General features: G+C 38.8%; 1 protein-coding gene across 2 annotated transcripts in view; it reads left to right on the plus strand.

Annotated features, from left to right (window-relative positions):
• Positions 1-19,237, plus strand: part of LOC126278373 (cadherin-23-like) — a 520,639-nt gene that overhangs the window by 448,517 nt on the left and 52,885 nt on the right. For both annotated transcript variants that reach the window (XM_049978447.1, XM_049978446.1), the window contains exon 26: positions 7,195-7,379. In XM_049978447.1, the coding sequence (XP_049834404.1) occupies positions 7,195-7,379 (185 nt within the window). The remainder of the gene's footprint in view (positions 1-7,194; positions 7,380-19,237) is intronic.

Here is a 19,237-nt window from a genome sequence, read left to right on the forward strand (position 1 = left end):
GGGAATTTAAGGAGATGGGACCTGGATAAACTGAAAGAACCAGAGGTTGTACAGAGTTTCAGGGAAAGCATAAGGGAGCAATTGACAGGAATGGGGGAAAGAAATACAGTAGAAGAAGAATGGGTAGCTTTGAGGGATGAAGTAGTGAAGGCAGCAGAGGATCAAGTAGGTAAAAAGACAAGGGCTAGTAGAAATCCTTGGGTAACAGAAGAGATACTGAATTTAATTGATGAAAGGAGAAAATACAAAAATGCAGTAAGTGAAACAGGCAAAAAGGAATACAAACGTCTCAAAAATGAGATCGACAGGAAGTGCAAAATGGCTAAGCAGGGACGGCTAGAGGCCAAATGTAAGGATGTAGAGGCTTATCTCATGAGGGGTAAGATAGATACTGCTTACAGGAAAATTACAGAGACCTTTGGAGAAAAGAGAGCCACTTGCATGAATATCAAGAGCTCAGATGGAAACCCAGTTCTAAGCAAAGAAGGAAAAGCAGAAAGGTGGAAGGAGTACATAGAGGGTCTATACAGGGGCGATGTTCTTGAGGCCAATATTATGGAAATGGAAGAGGAGGTAGATGAAGATGAAATGGAAGATATGATACTACGTGATGAGTTTGACAGAGCACTGAAAGACCTAAGGTGAAACAAGGCCCCGGGAGTAGACAACATTCCAATAGAACTACTGACAGCCCTGGGAGAACCAGTCCTGACAAAACTCTACCATCTGTTGAGCAAGATGTATGAGACAGGCAAAATTCCCTCAGACTTCAAGAAGAATATAATAATTCCAATCCCAAAGAAATCAGGTGTTGACAGATGTGAAAATTATCGAACTAACAGTTTAATAAGTCACAGCTGCAAAATACTAACGCGAATTCTTTACAGATGAATGGAAAAACTGGTAGATGCCAACCTTGGGGAAGATCAGTCTGGATTCCGTAGAAATGTTGGTACACGTGAGGCAATACTGACCCTACGACTTATCTTAGAAAAAAGATTAAGGAAAGGCAAACCTATGTGTCTAGCATTTGTAGACTTAGAGAAAGCTTTTGACAATGTTGACTGGAATACCCTCTTTCAAATTCTGATGGTGGCAGGGGTAAAATACAGGGAGTGAAAGGCTATTTACAATTTGTACAGAAAGCAAATGGCAGTTATAAGAGTCGAGGGACATGAAAGGGAAGCAGTGGTTGGGAAGGGAGTGAGACAGGGTTGTACCCTCTCTCTGATGCTATTCAATCTGTATATTGAGCAAGCAATAAAGGAAATGAAAGAAAAGTTCGGAGTAGGTATTAAAATCCATGGAGAAGAAATAAAAACTTTGAGGTTCGCTGATGACATTGTAATTCTGTCAGAGACAGCAAAGGACTTGGAAGAGCAGTTGAACAGAATGGACAGTGTCTTGAAAGGAGGATATAAGATGAACATCAACAAAAGCAAAACGAGGATAATGGAATGTAGTCGAATTAAGTCGGGTGATGCTGAGGGAAGAGACACTTAAAGTAGTAAAGGAGTTTTGCTATTTGGGGAGCAAAATAACTGATGATGGTCAAAGTAGAGATGATATAAAATGTAGACTGGCAATGGCAAGGAAAGTGTTTCTGAAGAAGAGAAATTTGTTAACATTGAGTATAGATTTAAGTGTCAGGAAGTCACTTCTGAAAGTATTTGTATGGAGTGGAGCCACATATGGAAGTGAAATATGGACGATAAATAATTTAGACAAGAAGAGAATAGAAGCTTTCGAAATGTGATGCTACAGAAGAATGCTGCAGATTAGATGGGTAGATCACATAACTAATGAGGAGGTATTGAATAGAATTGGGGAGAAGAGGAGTTTGTGGCACAACCTGACTAGAAGAAGGGAGCAGTTGGTAGGACATGTTCTGAGGCATCAAGGGATCACCAATTTAGTACTGGAGGGCAGTGTGGAGGGTAAAAATCGTAGAGGGAGACCAAGAGATGAATACACTAAGCAGATTCAGAAGGATGTAGGCTGCAGTAGGTACTGGGAGATGAAGAAGCTTGCACAGGATAGAGTAGCATGGAGAGCTGGATCAAACCAGTCTCAGGACTGAAGACCACAACAACAACAATGTTATGAGCAGCAGGCTCCATTACCACAGGGCAGTTTAAATCATATCAGACAGCTCTAGGGCAATATAAAAGTTTTTTGGGGAGCTGTCCAATTGATTGTGAGAATCCAAACTGAGATTGTCAGAGCACTGAGTGCTAGTATAGGAGTGGCTAGCAAGCTCAAAAGAGCTGTGATCATTGGGATTTTTCCACAGTGGAAAGTGTGAGTTCTGACAGCATGGTAGTAGAATGAGCTAAGATGGATGATCCATGTGAGTTGAGATATTATCACCAATTATTATAATGGAAAACACTTCAAAAGTTATTAACATTTACTATTATTATTATTATTATTATTATTATTATTGTTGTTGTTGTTGTTATTGTTGTTATCTGCATTGAGATCCAGTAGGATCATGTAATGCATTCCGGCTCATTTGAGCATTCTTTCTGATCTTCCGTGATTCTCTCATTTTTTCTGCATGCAGTATCTTTCTGTCCTCAGTTCTCTTTGTCTCTGGTTTCCTTGGGACTTCATACTCTGCCCTAACATTCCACTTGTCTCTGTATATGTTTCTTTCTTCAATTTCTGTTGGATCAATTTATGTTTTTTCTAAGTCAAGTGTGACTTGTGTAATCCATGGGATTGTTTTTATTATTGATATTATTATTAATAATAATAGTAACAAAAATTATAACTGCAAAGCCCATCATGTAATCTGTGTGATTTGTACATCAAAAGAAATCTTATCAACGGATTAATTTTCTATTTAAAAAATATGCAAAAATTTGATTATCACTTTGGTTTACTTATGTGTGTATCCCCTAACTATGGAATCCTCTACATATATGCAAATGATTTTATCAGAATGAGTTTCTTCCTTTAATATTTTTTGGTTTGAGTGCAAGATGTGGTGATTTGTATGTCTGAGATTTGTTTAAAACTATTCAAATAATAATAAATTATTTTATTAAGATGTTGCACACATACTGCAAAGATTTTCTTTATGATTTATCATAAATATTTATATGGAATGATTGTGAAAATTATGAATAATGATCAGGATGAAAGTATATTCATTGAATTGGTGAATGGTCATGTGACCGAAACTATAAATAAGAGTGAGGGCAGAGCTCATGGTTTTTAGTCTGTCGTCTTGCACCTGGATTTTTGGCAAGCTGTTTTCATCTTGGTTTTGTCTGGAGCTGGTCAGTTCAGGTGGTTTGTTGTAAAATTGTGGGTTGTGTGTGTACTGTGATTGTACCTTCATGCAGTAGTACTTGCAATAATCTTGGGTACGTGTGATAACTTATAAATCTCAGGACTCTGACTTCAATCTTTAGAGGCAGTTTAGTTAGTGATGAGACAACTCATGAGCTGCTGACATGTCATTACAATGGTGAATTTCTAAAAATTGTGGTTTTAATGGTTTTTTATTGTGATGGACTTAACTGATTTAGTTGGAATAACATTAATGGCTGTGAAATTTAGATTTTCTGGGAATGATAATGCTCATGCTAACAAATGTTGAGAGACAGTTTAGATTTTTGAGAGTTTATTTCACTGATGTACTTCATTATTTAGTTCATATTGTTGGGTGTAACAGCAGTTTGCACAAAGTAGACAGTACTGCTGAAAGATATTGACCTTTATTCAATGAGTTATTTGTATGTGGCCACCATTTGCATACATTGTGCATTTATGAAAAATAAGTGAGATTCATATCAAAGTTAAAATCAGTCTGTTTTAGACAATATTATTATGCTTCAGAATTTTGACTAACAGATCCAACTTAAGTTCCCCTTATTTAATTATTCACTAATGTATCTCACTGTTAGTGTAAGATTTTGATATAAACATTATTTTGTTCAGTTGTTGTACTATGGAGTGATGGTGTACAGCCAAACCGTAGCAGAATTTATACTTTGTGAACAAAAGTATCCAGACATCCCTAGAAACATACGTTTTTCATATTAGGTGCATTGTGCTGAGACCTATTTCCAGGTACACCATATCAGTGACCTCAGTATTCATTAGACATTGTGATAGAGCAGAATGGGGCACTCCATGGAACTCATGGACTTCATACGTTATCAGGTGATTGGGTGTCACCTGTGTCATAAGTCTGTACATGAAATTTTCACACTCCTAAACATCCCTAGGTCCACTGTTTCCAATGTGATAGTGAAGTGGAAATGTGAAGGGACATGTACAGCACAAAAGCATTCAGACTCACCTCATCTGATGACTGACAGAGACCGTCGACATTTTAAGAGGGTCGTAATGTATAATAGGCAGACATCTATTCAGATCATCACACAGGGATTCCAAGTTGCATCAGGATCCACTGCAAGCACTGACAGTTAGGCAGGAAGTGAGAAAACTTGGATTTCATGGTCGAGCAGCTGCTCATAAGCCACACGTCATGCTGGTAAATGGCAAACAATGCCTTGCTTGGTGTAAGAAGCATAAACATTGGAAGACTGAACAGTGGAAAAACATTGTGTGGAGTGACAAATCACAGTACACAATGTGGCAATCCAATGGCAGGTTGTGGGTATGGCGAATGCCCATTGAACGTCATCTGCCAGCACATATAGTGCCAACAGTAAAATTCAGAAATGGTGGTGTTATGATGTGGTTGTGTTTTTCATGGAGCGGGCTTGCACCACTTGTTTTGCATGGCACTATCATAGCACAGGTCTACATTGATGTTTTAAGCACCTTCTTGCCCCCCCCCCCCCCCCCTCCCCTCCCTGCCACTGTTGAAGAGCAATTCAGGGATGGCGATTACATCTTTCAACATGATTGAGCACCTGTTCAAAATGAACAGCCTGTACAGAGTGGTTACATGATAATATAATCCCTGTAATGGACTGACCAGCACAGAGTCCTGACCTGAATCATATAGAACACCTTTGGGATGTTTAGGAACACCGACTTCAGACCAGGCCTCACCAACCATTATTGATACCTCTCCTCAGTGCAGTATTCCATGAAGAATGGGCTGCCATTCCCTAAGAAACCTTCCACCACCTGATTGAACATATGCATGTGAGAGTGGAAGCTGTCATCAACGTTAAGGGTGGGCTAACATCATATTGAATTCCAGCATTACTGATTTCAGCCAGGTGTCCAGATACTTTTGATCACATAGTGTACTAATGCTTCATGATTGTTTATATTGAAAGGGATACATGTCATGAGGAGTAGGAGCAGGACCTATGAAGTGAATCTGTGCTGTGGGGTTACAGCCATATTACATATACTTCCTTTTAGCAATGAGAATAGTTTATTCATTAAATTCAGAAGTGCATTTCTTCCCCTTCTAATCATTTGATTGTACACTTTTCAGCAATCTTCAGAGTAAGGCTACAGACCACAGCTAAAGAGCTCACTCTGTTGCTTTAAACTGCAGATTCACAGACAACAGTGATGTTGATTGCCAACAAAGAGTGTGCATAAATTTAATCTGGGGTTACACAATCAATCATTCCTGAAATATTGGTGTATCATTATTAGTTTCACTGTAGTAACGTCTTTCCCAATTTATTAAAGAAAGTGCCAGATTCCATGATTTGTCCATGTTGGAACCATTATCTTTGTTAATTAAAATAGTCACCAAAAAGAAAATTCAACTGCTGTCCCAAAAAGATGAAAACAATGGTAGAATTTTATTAACAGAGATAACAGTTTCAACATGAGCAAATTGTGGCATCTGGTGCTTTCTTTAATAAATTTGTAAAGATGTCTTTCCAGTGCAGATAATAATGATACATCAATATCCCATCACAGATTGACCACATAGCCCTAGGTTCAATTTACTCTTAGTCACCAATCAGTGCCTCTGGCAGTTGTGTATTGGTGGTTTAAAAAAATTATGCAACAAGTCGTGAAACTTCAGTCTGCTGGCTCAACTGAAGATAAGCCAAAATGTTAGTAGTAGCAGAAATAGAGTTTTTGCGACTGCACTCTGAATTTCAATGGATCAGTTATTACAGCACAAAAATTTGTAGGTGCCCAAATGAGAATAGTGTTAACCTCGTTGTTAGAGCTTATTATGATTTTGCAAATTAATTTCCCTGCAAGAGTCCGGTTAAAATTTTCCTTGACAATATAGAGTAACACAATGAAAACAAGAATTTTTGTCATAAGTATCCTTTTTTGATAAAATTAGTAGAGTTCCCAAATTTACATTATTTTTACATGTTTATCTTATTTATTTTACACTTTCATAACATCTGTAATATTAATTAGTATAAGCAGTTTTCTGGTAAATACAACTCTTTGTAACTTTTTGTGGAAATTGCATGAATTATGTGATGTTAACAATACAATGTTTTACAAATGTAATGCTTTGAAGCAGTAAAAAACTGAAAGATGAACTACCAAAAATGAAATATATCAACGTATCATGTTCTACATCATTTATGAGTACTGTAATCAATGACACACAATTCTTATTCTTTATCTTACATATGTACTTCATATTTCTGGACAAGAGTTTACCCGGGATCTGTGTTGAGAAGGGGGATGGTAGCTTGTATTAATGTTGCTTTGATATGGAAAAAGGAAGGGTGGAGGGAATGAAAAACATGTTTTTTGCAAAATGAATCTCAAAACAATTCAAAATTGCATATATTAATTCTTATAGTTTGTATTAGATTCGCTTAACTTTTTTCTGAGTGACAGGTAACATTCAGTTACACGCTAATTGTATTTACATTTTATAGGGTCATAATTGTAACAAGAGAAAAACACTGCAGTTTGGAAGTATAACATTACTGGAAGTTTTTAGAACTTGAAGGAATCAACATTATCAGTTCCAAGAAGAGAATAGCAACAAACTTTGAGATTTCATGATAAATACCTTTTGGTGCCCTTGATATTGGTCAGTTTCCCTTATACGGTTGATATTTTCAAACTAACACATCTGTCTGTCTTGAGGGTAAATCATGAGTTCAGTTAGTGAAGATAATAATATTTTTTGTAGTGAGTTGTTGGGTGATGGTTTGGGGAGGAGCCAGTTGTCCTTCTCTGCCCTTTTCTGGGTATGCCCTTGTTCCTCAGTTTTTATAGTAAAGCTATAAATAGAAAATTATTTATTTCTATTAGGTGGAGATGAAGATTTGTTTCAGCTGAATAACACCTCTCGTGAATTGAAACTGAATGGTCAAGAATTAGATTATGAAAATGCTACAAGCCACACCATATATGTACTAGCAACTAATAGTGAAAAAAAACCAGAAGAGGATCCTGCTCTTGAGAACAATGATTCAGTACTGAAATGCATAATACAAGTAAGTAGACTAACTAATTTTTGTTCTTAACAGAAAATAAAACAACATTATTTGGAATGTTGATATTAAATAGTAAAATGATGCAACTTAATTATTTTATTACTTATATTCTAAAATGTAATAATAAGAAATTTTCTCATACTGCTTTGCACAAAATATGAAGCATGATCTTATTGCTCTAGTTTTAATTCTTTCTTGTTCACTGAATATATTGGCATCAGATTTTAAAAAATTAAACATTTCCATAAAACACTTTGATAACTTACACTACTCAGCCATAACACCATAATGTTGTATGCAGTTGCTACCAATGCTGAACTACTTTGTACATCCAGAAAAAATATTTTTCATAGTTTTGCTGAAACCAATGAAATCTGAAACTATATATAAATAACCTTTATTTATCAACTCTCATCCAGTAATTTTCATATATTTTGCACAGATTCCATATTTCTAGATTTCCGGAAAGCTTTTGACACCGTTCCTCACAAGTGACTTCTAATCAAGCTGCGGAGCTATGGGGTATCGTCTCAGTTGTGCGACTGGATTCGTGATTTCCTGTCAGGAAGGTCGCAGTTCGTAGTAATAGACGGCAAACCATCGAGTAAAACTGAAGTGATATCAGGTGTTCCCCAGGGAAGCGTCCTGGGATCTCTGCTGTCCCTGATCTATATAAATGACCTGGGTGACAATCTGAGCAGTTCTCTTAGATTGTTCGCAGATGATGCTGTAATTTACCGTCTAGTAAGGTCATCCAAAGACTAGTATCAGTTGCAAAGCGATTTAGAAAAGATTGCTGTATGGTGTGGCAGGTGGCAGTTGACGCTAAATAACGAAAAGTGTGAGATGATCCACATGAGTTCCAAAAGAAATCCATTGGAATTCGATTACTCAATAAATAGTACAATTCTCAAGGCTGTCAATTCAACTAAGTACCTGGGTGTTAAAATTATGATCAACTTCAGTTGGAAGGACCACATAGATAATATTGTCGGGAAGGCGAGCCAAAGGTTGTGTTTCATTGGCAGGACACTTAGAAGATGCAACAAGTCCACTAAAGAGACAGCTTACACTACACTCATTTGTCCTCTGTTAGAATATTGCTGCTCGGTGTGGGATCCTTACCAGGTGGGATTGATGGAGGACATCGAAAGGGTGCAAAACAGGGCAGCTCGTTTTGTATTATCACGTTATAGGGGAGAGAGTGTGACAGATATGATACACGAAATGGGATAGAAGTCATTACAGCATAGACGTTTTTCATCGCGGCGAGACCTTTTTACGAAATTTCAGTCACCAACTTTCTCTTCCGAATGCGAAAATATTTTGTTGAGCCCAACCTACATAGGTAGGAATGATCATCAAAATAAAATAAGAGAAATCAGAGCTCGAACAGAAAGGTTTAGGTGTTCGTTTTTCCCACTCGCTGTTCGGGAGTGGAATAGTAGAGAGATAGTATGATTGTGGTTCGATGAACCCTCTGCCAAGCACTTAAATGTGAATTGCAGAGTAGTCATGTAGATGTAGATCTTTACATTGCCCATTTTATGCTGATGTACATTTTCTTTTAATATTGATTCTGACATTGCAGTTATGTTTAAATACCCGAACATCTTAATCCACCTATTCCAACCTGTCATTCTATTACCTTTTAACATAACTACAAGCACTAATTAGTTTGTTTCTCTCCTGTGGTCTCTCTGAGATGTAACTTCAACTAAATTCATTTTATTTCTTGACAGTGAAAATGATACAGACTCCACAACTCATACACTTATACGTATTTTTAGAACAAATACTTCATTGTTGATATTTGTGGTTTTAGATACTACAGTCAAAAAATACCTCATCAATTTAGTATGACATACATGCAGAAGTGTTGCAATCACAATTATTTCTTTCATACATAAAATCAGTCAGAAAACAATATTGTCATTTGAATTTATGTCACATATGCAGAATGAATAATGGTCTTAACAGTTTAGTTAATTACACAGTTACAGAATTAAGCATTATGTTTGTATTATCTTTTTAATATACATCTGATTAGAGCTTTTGGTCATTGTTAACAGCAATTCCTTTAGAAAGTCACAATTTTTTTAAATTAGTAAATTTTGCTACCTACATTAGTTACAAAGTTGGATAATAGCAGTTCTCATGTTATTCCCAGTATTGTTTCAAGTATTTCTGATCACGCCTAAAAATAGTCAACTTGAGTTATCATCAGGGAGCCTTGACTTACAGATTATTTCTGCCAAATTATATCTTTTAAAAGTAGTGATGGGACTAATACAGTATTATTACACCATAACCTGCACAGTTACAGATGCATCTTGTATAAACATGGCGCAGATTAGACTATATTAGATGTACTTTTCACTCCATGGATCCATAGTGAAGCTATCCTCAGGATGTATTACTAGTTTTTATGTCTGCTCCAGATATAAATACATAATCAATTAACAATTCCCTAGTACTTTATGAGCAGAAAACAGAAGGAATGCCAATAACTATTACCAGAATATCCCAAGTTTATTTATTTATTTACACATCAAGTTCCGTAAGACCAAATTGGGGAGCAAATCTCCAAGGTCATGGAACATGTCAGTACATGAAATTACAATGTAAAAGAAATAACAAATAAAAAGAAAATGTTTATGAGCCCAAACAAAGTCAAGCCATACGTTTAAGTGAACCCAATCAACAATGTAAAATAAGATTCAGCTTAATTTTTCAAGGAATTCTTCAACAGAACAGGAGTGACCAATGAAGAAACTCTTCAGTTTTTATTTGAAAGTGCATGGATTATTGTTAAGATATATGAATTCTTGTGGTAGCTTATTGAAAATGGATGCAGCAGTATACTGCACCGCTTTCTGCACAAGAGCTAATGAAGTCCAATCCAAATGCAGTTTGGATTTTCACAGAGTATTAACTGAATGAAACTTGTTTATTCATGGGAATAATCTGATATTGTTAACCAGAAACAACAGTAATATATATTTATATATATTGAGAGGCCAATCTCAAAATACCCAGACTAGTGAACAGGGGTTGACAAGAGGTTTGCAAACTTACACCACTTATTGCCCGAACCACCCATTTCTGAGCCAAAAATATCCTTAGAGAATGGAAAGAGTTACCCCAAAATATAATCCCATATGACATAAGCCAATGAAAATATGCAAAGTAGACTAATTTTCATGTTGAATGATCACTTACCTCAGATACCATTCTAATAGTAAAAATGGCAGCATTAAGTCTTTGAACAAGATCCTGAACATGGGCGTTCCGCAACAGTTATCTATCTACCTGAACACCTAGAAATTTGGACTGTTAAGTTTCACTAATCATATGCCAATTCTGTGAAATTAATATGTCGGTTTTGCTGAATTGTGTGTTAAAAATTGTAAAAACTGTCTTACTGTGATTTAGTGTTAATTTATTTTCTACAAGCTATGAACTTATGTTATGAGTTGCACTATAGGAAACAGAGCCAATGTTGCACACAACATCCTTTACTACCAAGCTAATGTCATCAGCAAACAGAAATATTTTAGAGTTGCCCGTAATACTAGAGGGCATATCATTTATATAAGTAAGGAACAGGAGTGGCCCCAACACTGATCCTTGGGACTCTCCCCATTTGATCATACTTCACTCAGTCCCCACATCACAGCCATTCTCAACACTGTTAGCTGTCTGTTGGTAAAGCAAGAGGTGAACCAATTGTGAGCTACTCCCCATATTCCGTAATTGTCCAACTTCTGGAGCCATATTTTCTGACCAACATGATCAAACACCTTAGTTAAACCAAACAAGTGTGCCTAGCACTTGAAACCTTTGTTTAACCCATCCAGTACCTCACAGAGAAAAGAGAATATAGCTTTTTCAGTTGTTAAATGACTTCTAAAACCGAACTGTACATTTGATAGCAAATTAAGTTATATAAAATGATCAATTATCCTTACATACACAGCCTTTTCAATAACTTTAGCAAATACTGATGGCATAGAAATAGGTCTAAAATTACCTACATTAGTCCTTTCTCCCTTATTATAAAGCAGCTTTACTACTTAGTACTTTAATCATTCAGGAAACTGACTATTCCTAAAGCAAAAATTACAAATATGGCCAACATGTTCACAGTACTTCAATATCTGCTAGGCATTCCATGATATTCATGAGAGTCCTTAGTGTTCAGCTATTTAGTAGTTATTGACTCAATGTCCCCCTTGTCTGTACCACAGAGGAGTATTTCAGACATGAATCTCAGAAAGACATTTCCTGAGAAAGTTATATGATTCCCTGTAGAAATTAAATTTTTATTGAATTCACCAGCAATGCTCAGAAAATGATTGTTAAGTACTGTACATATATCTGATTTATCAGTAACAGAAATAGTCTTACTAGGAACTGACTTTATATCATTGATCTTGTTCTCCTGACCAGACACTTCCACAACCGATCATATGGTTTTCATTTTATCCTGTGAATTAACTTTTCTATTTGCATACCAAGTACTATTTGCCTTGATAGCCAGGTCAGATTCAAAATAGTAACTAAGGGAGATATGAGTAGAGTATGTGGCATACTATTCTTGATTGAGTCATGGCTGCTTATTTCACCCATAGCTGCGAGCAGCTGAGCCCATATGATACACCTTTTATACCTGTAGTGAGCTGCAACACCTCTGAGTCACTATTGATGCCATCCACTGGCAGGAATATTAAATCCCTGCCCCCTGAAATCAGCATGTAGGGCCAAAAATGCCCTAGATGATAACAGTATCAATGGTGGGGTGTAGGTGGAGTGGCAGAACTCACTGTCAGTGACTCAAGTAGTATAAACTTGGGGCCAACTTCATCAGGAGACTCAGCCAAAAACTGTGGCTGCAGTGGAGGCAACAGAGTGCCCCCAGCAATAGACTGCTCTGATGCCACCAGAGTGAGGCAAGTCGGAATGGAGTATGTAGTTCTCCTTCTATAGAACTCACAGACCGTGACCCCCTTACCAACCTACCAGTCAATATGGGCGCAGGGGTGGTTGTCACACTGAAGTGCAGCAGGTGCAGAGAAACAGCAAGAGGCCTAGCTGGTGGCAACCCTGGTATCTGTTTCAAGAGTAAGAGGTAGAAATGAGGGCAATGGCATCTTTTGTGACTTCAGTTGCAGCTGGAGCTGGTTGTTGTGGTGGGTCAGGCAGACTTACCCAGATACTATTTCAAACAGCTGATGCCGCCTGTGACCTATGATGATTCCTTGCATCTGACCCAGGTGTTGGTCACATGTATGTGACCCAACATATAGAACATTGGTACACAGGATGTAACAATGAAAACAATCAATTTTTGACAAAATAAGTTAATTGGGTAGATAAAAAATCTACTTACCAAGCAGCGGAAGAACACAGACATAAAAGAAGGTTGTAATTAGGCAAGCTTTTGGAGTGGCACCTTCTTCAGGCAGAAGGGTAGAATGGGAAGAAATAGGGGTGAAATAAAAGGACTGGAGAGGTCTTTCCTTCTCATCTCATGCAGTCTCCCCTGACCACGGTTTGGGTGACTTTCCCAAAATCTACCCTTTTTTCTAGACCTCTCCAATCCTCTTCCTTGATGCCTCTTCCTTCCCCTTCCAGACTTCCGCCTGAAGAAGTAGCCACTGGCTCCAAAGGCTTGCCTAATTACAAATTTGTTTCATGTGTGCGTTCTGCCACCACTTGATGAGTAGATTTTTTATCAATCCAATTACATTATTTTGTACACATTGTATGGGCCTAAGGATGTTTAACAGGGTGTGATGCCACTGCTGGTGCAGGATTTTGCCTAGATTGCTTCCAACGGTGGGGGTGGATCTATACATCACAAAGTGTTTTCATATAAATAGTGTAAAATCCAAAGTGAGAGTTCACAGTGGCAGGGAAGCCACCTGCTCTGTATCCATGGTTGTGGGGAATGCAGGGTTGTCCTCTTGCCGTTCAGTCTGCTGCATGATACAGGCATCTGTTTCTGCTATCCCACTGCCACAATTATGACAGGACTAGGGATTCTTCAATGTGCATGACATGCTTCACAACACTGAGGAGGGGTTTCTGACCTACACGATTGACATTACAAAAATGCATTCAGTGGTGAAGTGGGAGAAGAATGATTGATGTACCTAAATCTGTAATGAAATGCTGGTAACCTAAATTCCTGTGAACTTGGATGGGACTTAGAGACAGAAATAGAAGATGAGGAGTCAGAATCATCAGTCAATTGCTGCTTGTAATGGTGGCTAAAAATTTGGAAAATATTAATTTCATTTGTAAAACCATCTGAACTGTCAAAGCAACCTAAAAGATTTAGAATTATAAGCACTTTACCTATACTAGGACCATACTTTGCAAAGCTTTACCTGTGAACTCCCTGTGAGGTGCAAGATGCACAATCAAATCTTGAATTGAACATTACCCAAATGAAAATTTCGGTTCTGCCACATGAAATTGCATTTGAGTGTGAGAACCTGTAAGTCAACAGCCCATGCTGCATTGTCCATGTTCTTCTTGACACGAATTCAACTGAAGGCTAGCATCTCCCATCATAGCATTCAGATGACTGAGTCCGCCCCTGTAGTCCGCTGAGTGGTTAGCGTGACAGAATGTCAATCTAAGGGGCCCGGGTTTGATTCCCAGCTGGGTCGGAGATTTTCTCTGCTCAGGGACTGGGTGTTGTGTTGTCCTAATCATCATCATTTCATCCCCATTGACGCCCAGGTTGCCAAAGTGGCGTCAACTCGAAAGACCTGCAGCAGGCGAACGGTCTATCCGATGGGAGGCCCTAGCCACATGACATTTCATTTCATTTCAGATGACAGATCAAGGAGATCACTGAAAGACAATTCACTTGGTCGCAGTTACTGCACCATTTCATATAAGGGAGTACTAGAAGATGAGAGCAATGCAATTTGTTGTCTTCCAGAAATGCCATAAGTAAAACAGTACATTTCAAAATGGTGTAGTTAGACTTCCCAGCTCCCCACAGCAGTGAACAGTGGTGGAGTTGTAGCCATGGATACTGACTGATGCGGTTGTTGTTGCTAAGACACTAGCTGCAGGAGAACAGCCTAGAGAGTGGCCTGCTATTCTTTGTGGATTATTATGAAGGTACAAACTGTTGATGCTGTTGCAGTCACAGCAGTTGCTGCCAAAGTTGCAAAAACTTGGGGTCTGTAACACAGAAACTGGGTGTGAGCACAATGCCATAAACACAATAGGATGGTAACTCATCATTGCTCATGCAGTGTACTATTCTATGCTGAACTGCAGCTGCTTGCCTAGTTCATTTCAGTGAGTGGCAGAGTCAACATGACATGCCTTTTAAGCCTCTGGCAGCTCTCTTCATGTGTGAGCTGTAAAGCCTCTGAACCACTAATATCATCTAGTGCTAGGAATGTTAAACATGTTATAAAGCAAAAATATTTGATACATATATACAAAGAGATTTACAAATGTTCCTGCCATACACCCTTAGTGAAATGGTTCTCACAGATGTGGACTAAGTTAAAAAGACGTTGAACATATAATGAGAGAAAGCAGGGAGACATAGCGATAAGCTTTAGTGAACATTCACCATACATACAATTGTGCTGTTCTTTTATAAGAGTCTGAAGGATGACAGACTGGGCGATGATACTGTTTCACTTCACCATTTTTATGTTGTATGGATTCAGAATTATCAGTGTTCTTCTGCTCCTTTGCACATGGTGATAAGACATTTAGAGATTGTTCAGTAGTGATCATTGTTCAACAATTTCACATGTTTAGAGATTGCTATCCAATTACAAATTGTAACATTAGTATCCTCATATTCCACTTCTGTAGATATTCCCTTACATTACTGTTGATGTTTTGCACTCACCTGTAGTTGCCGTATTGTGTAAGACAGATAACTTATAACAATTGAAGGGCTGGGTTGAAGAAAACACTAACTAACAAGAGCATAATTTTGAGTTATTGCATGTTATATGTTTGGTTAAACCTGTAACTTGTAAATCATGATGGTCTTATTTGCCACCCCATCAATTTTATTCTACTATAATCAGCTAATAAAGTTTTTCTTAATGTAAGATTGGAAGCAACCGTATTTAGATTAATTTGTGAATTCACTGTTAAGATTTAAGTTGTTACCAGCATACACTTTCTTTTGTAAATACAGATGTTACTGCACCTGAGTAGCTGTGTGCTTTTGTTTTCATTTACATTGTGAGCCTTGACTAATTTGTATTTAGCCTTGTGCACAAGAAACATAAACAGTAAAGCTATTTTGTAAGTACGGTAAGGTTGAGGCAGATACTAGGGGATTCTATCATTAATTTATTTCGAAAGGTTAATTTCATTCTCTTATTACGGTCAATCATTAGCCGGGAGCTTCGGCTACCTGTAATTTTCTCGGCCCACAGTCTGACAACAGCGAGTCAGTACCGGGGTGGGAAATCTCGATCACGCGCCTCCCTCATGTCCTGACGAGGTAACGCCGCCTAGGCGACACTGACCAGGCTACGCTACGGAACTTTCCATGCTGCCCCTGTGGGTTTCTTGGCTTCTGACCAATCAGGGTGGAGGAAGCCATGCAGCCGTTCTGAATGTACCCCACCACCCATCGGTGACGCTCTCTCTTTGCCACACGCCCTGTAGCTGTGAATACCACCTGCCTCTCCTGGTGCTGCAGCGCCGTGGACTTTGTCTCTGTAACTGCCACGCAATTCAGCCTTGTCCAAATGGCAGATGTCACTGTTCATTAACTTCACTCAGGTTTGATGCAAACTATGGATTGCCTACCACCACACTCTGGCTCACCCTCGCCTCTCTAAGCCTGACTCGTGTTGCCCATTTGAATGCATTTTATGCAAATAAATGTCCTTGTCACATAAAAATTGACCAAATGATTTATTTCTGTCCACTGGCAGTGGAAATACACACTTCCAATCTGGTATGGAGTGACTGCTTCACATGTGCTAGGATTTCAGCATATATGTCCAAGCAGGCTGCAGTAATACGTGGTTGGAGTATAATAAGATGTAGTTGGTACATCCTTGTAGACAGCATCTTTGAGCTTTCACCACGGAAAAAATTCTGCAGGCATCAAATGTAGGGAATGGGCTGGTTAAGGCACAGATCCTCTGCATCCAGTGCATGGATTTGGAAACAATTCATGAAGACATAGTGTAGTACTTCATGCATTATGGGGTGGACAGCCATTATGTTAGTACCACAAGTTCCTCCTAGCCTACAGAGGACATCTTCTAGCATCAATTGAAGGTTGTGTGTTAGGAGTCTGTGATACTTGTTCACATTCAGTGTTCTGCCTATGAAAAACAGGCCTATGAGTTGATGGTTCACTATCACACCACACATGTATGCTCCACGGAAACTGATGTTCTACCTAACAAAGCCAACAGACATTGTCAACAGACCTGTAGTGCAATTTTGATGGCTTACCTACCCATGATTGCTAAATGTGGCTTTATCACTAAACAAGATACACGATACATCTGGAGAATCCTGTCTTAATGTCCATGTGCAGAAGTTAACACAATTCTCATAATCATTTCCATGTAGCTCTTGATGGAGAGAGATGTGACAGGGTTGGAAACTATGTTAATGTAGAAAGCATAGGACACTTGTGTGACTCATTCCATTTCCTCGTGTGATTATGTGGAAGCTCACGTGTGGATCATCTGCAACAGCACTAAAAACATTAATTTCTCCTTCTTCTGCCATCACTTGCTTCCTTCTGTTATGTTGCCTAGGTGTTACACTACCACTTTCATGTAAGTGCTTAAAGAGGTTGATAAATAATTGCTGAGATGGTTGATTTCTATTGGATAGTTTGCCACATACACCGTAAAAGAATAAATTGCATGCTTCCTACATTCTCCTTACACCATGAACATGTCAGCTTGTTCTAAATTGATAAATACCATCATCCACTGATGACCTACTGCCTGGGACACAACACACTAACTGACTAGCAAGTCACAGTTCACTCAAGGAACACAAAAGCTCATTGTAAGCAAACATAACAACATAGTAACAGTTCACTCAAGGAACACAAAAGCTCATTGTAAGCAAACATAACAACATAGAACCTAGCTACTAGCCAGGTCGAATAACAGAAACAAATATTGGCATGGAAACTTCTTAAAATACGATATCTTGTAAACAACAAACACTACTGACATTCTAATTTAACCTACTTCTAGTTTGTTAATATTCAATAGGTATTGTTCCATTTAAAAAAGCATATGTTACCACAAAAATACACTTTCGAAGTATTATTACAATCTTTTTATTTGCTAACAATATGAGCCCTGGCTACCAGTCCATTTTGTGAAAATTGCACATCAATAGCACTTTCTATTTCCTCAAAGTTCATGGTGCAACTTCTAGATGATTCACCTTGTATAGAAGGAGTAAAGTTACACTAAATATTACAATAAATAAATACATAAACCAAAGTAATATAAGAGTGGTGAAAGTTCAAAAATATGGTACAGACATTGTTGTTTATGGTGTTCTTAAATATTTCATCACAAACATGTTTAATCTGTGGTGACAGTCGACCACCAGTAACTTCACAGGCGAAGCGCAGAGTAAATGGTCTTTGGAGACTCAAGATTCTATGGCAGTCCCGTCTGCGACTTTTCTGAGTGATAGTCATGTCATGAAATTCTGCATTGTTTTTCTTGTGTTTCTATAGTTATATGAACCTTAATAAAAGTGTCTTACCCTAATAAGTTGGAGTTTTCGGTGCATGGTCTGTCACAATAGCCCAAAAAACCCACATTAGTGACCCCGTGTCACGAAAATACATTGCAGTCGCTCGCTGTGTATCACTGAGCTCGCACCAATAGACAATGTCGCAGCCTCTACTTTTTCCGGCAATGCACGATGCCGCAACCGCAGAATGGACATCCGATTGTGAAGCGCAATGCTTTAACCCGTGTGCTAATAATACACTGGGAATGTTCATATCCGTGTTTTCCTCACCTTGCTGGACGACTCTAACCTCTGCCGGCATACCACACCAGGCGATGTACACTTCATCGCAGACACCTTCTACGGCATTCTACGCTTGACAGAATGCTCCTCCAACACAGGACCCCGGAAACCAGAGTTTATATCGCACAACATAGACCATGCGGCAGTCCAGTTTCTGGGTCCACATGCATGTCCGCCGTTTAATGTGTCCCCCTCTGCGCCAGTCGAAGTAACATTCGTGCCAACTGCGACGGGCCATTTATACGCCTATCCATCCTGCCGCACCGCGCACACTTTCGGGCGATGCACCTGCCATGGTTCGGCCCCGTCACTCAGCACTCAATCATGATCTTTGGCCTCTGCTCAAGATTTCGGCTGCATCGGCAGTTTATCCACCCATGCCTGTCATGCCGTGCTCGTCGTGTGGCTGTACAGATTCCTTGCCTACAAGGACTGGATACCACATCTCACCTACACAGCTAATGGACGTTCAGCGCAACACATCGCCCGCCACTGAGGCACAGTTCGCACCAGTGAACACCGTGCAGAATCCCCATACATTTCGTGCCTTTCCTACAGCCCTGCAAGCACTGGCCCCTGGCCATGTTCTGAAGCTGCTGCCGTTACAACCCAGTGACATGGTTTACCTTGGTGGACAACATGTTGGACATACATGGTATTGCTGACAACAGCACTCATTTTGTGTGTTTAGTGAAACACCTGCATGACCACCTTGATCTCATCAGTGACTTATTGCTGAACCCACCTAAGAGCAACAAATATGCCTCTGTCCACCGGTCAATACAATTCACAACATAATTTACAATGAGACTATAGGC

The sequence above is a fragment of the Schistocerca gregaria genome, chromosome 6 (assembly GCF_023897955.1).
Source record: "Schistocerca gregaria isolate iqSchGreg1 chromosome 6, iqSchGreg1.2, whole genome shotgun sequence".
NCBI lineage: Eukaryota > Metazoa > Arthropoda > Insecta > Orthoptera > Acrididae > Schistocerca > Schistocerca gregaria.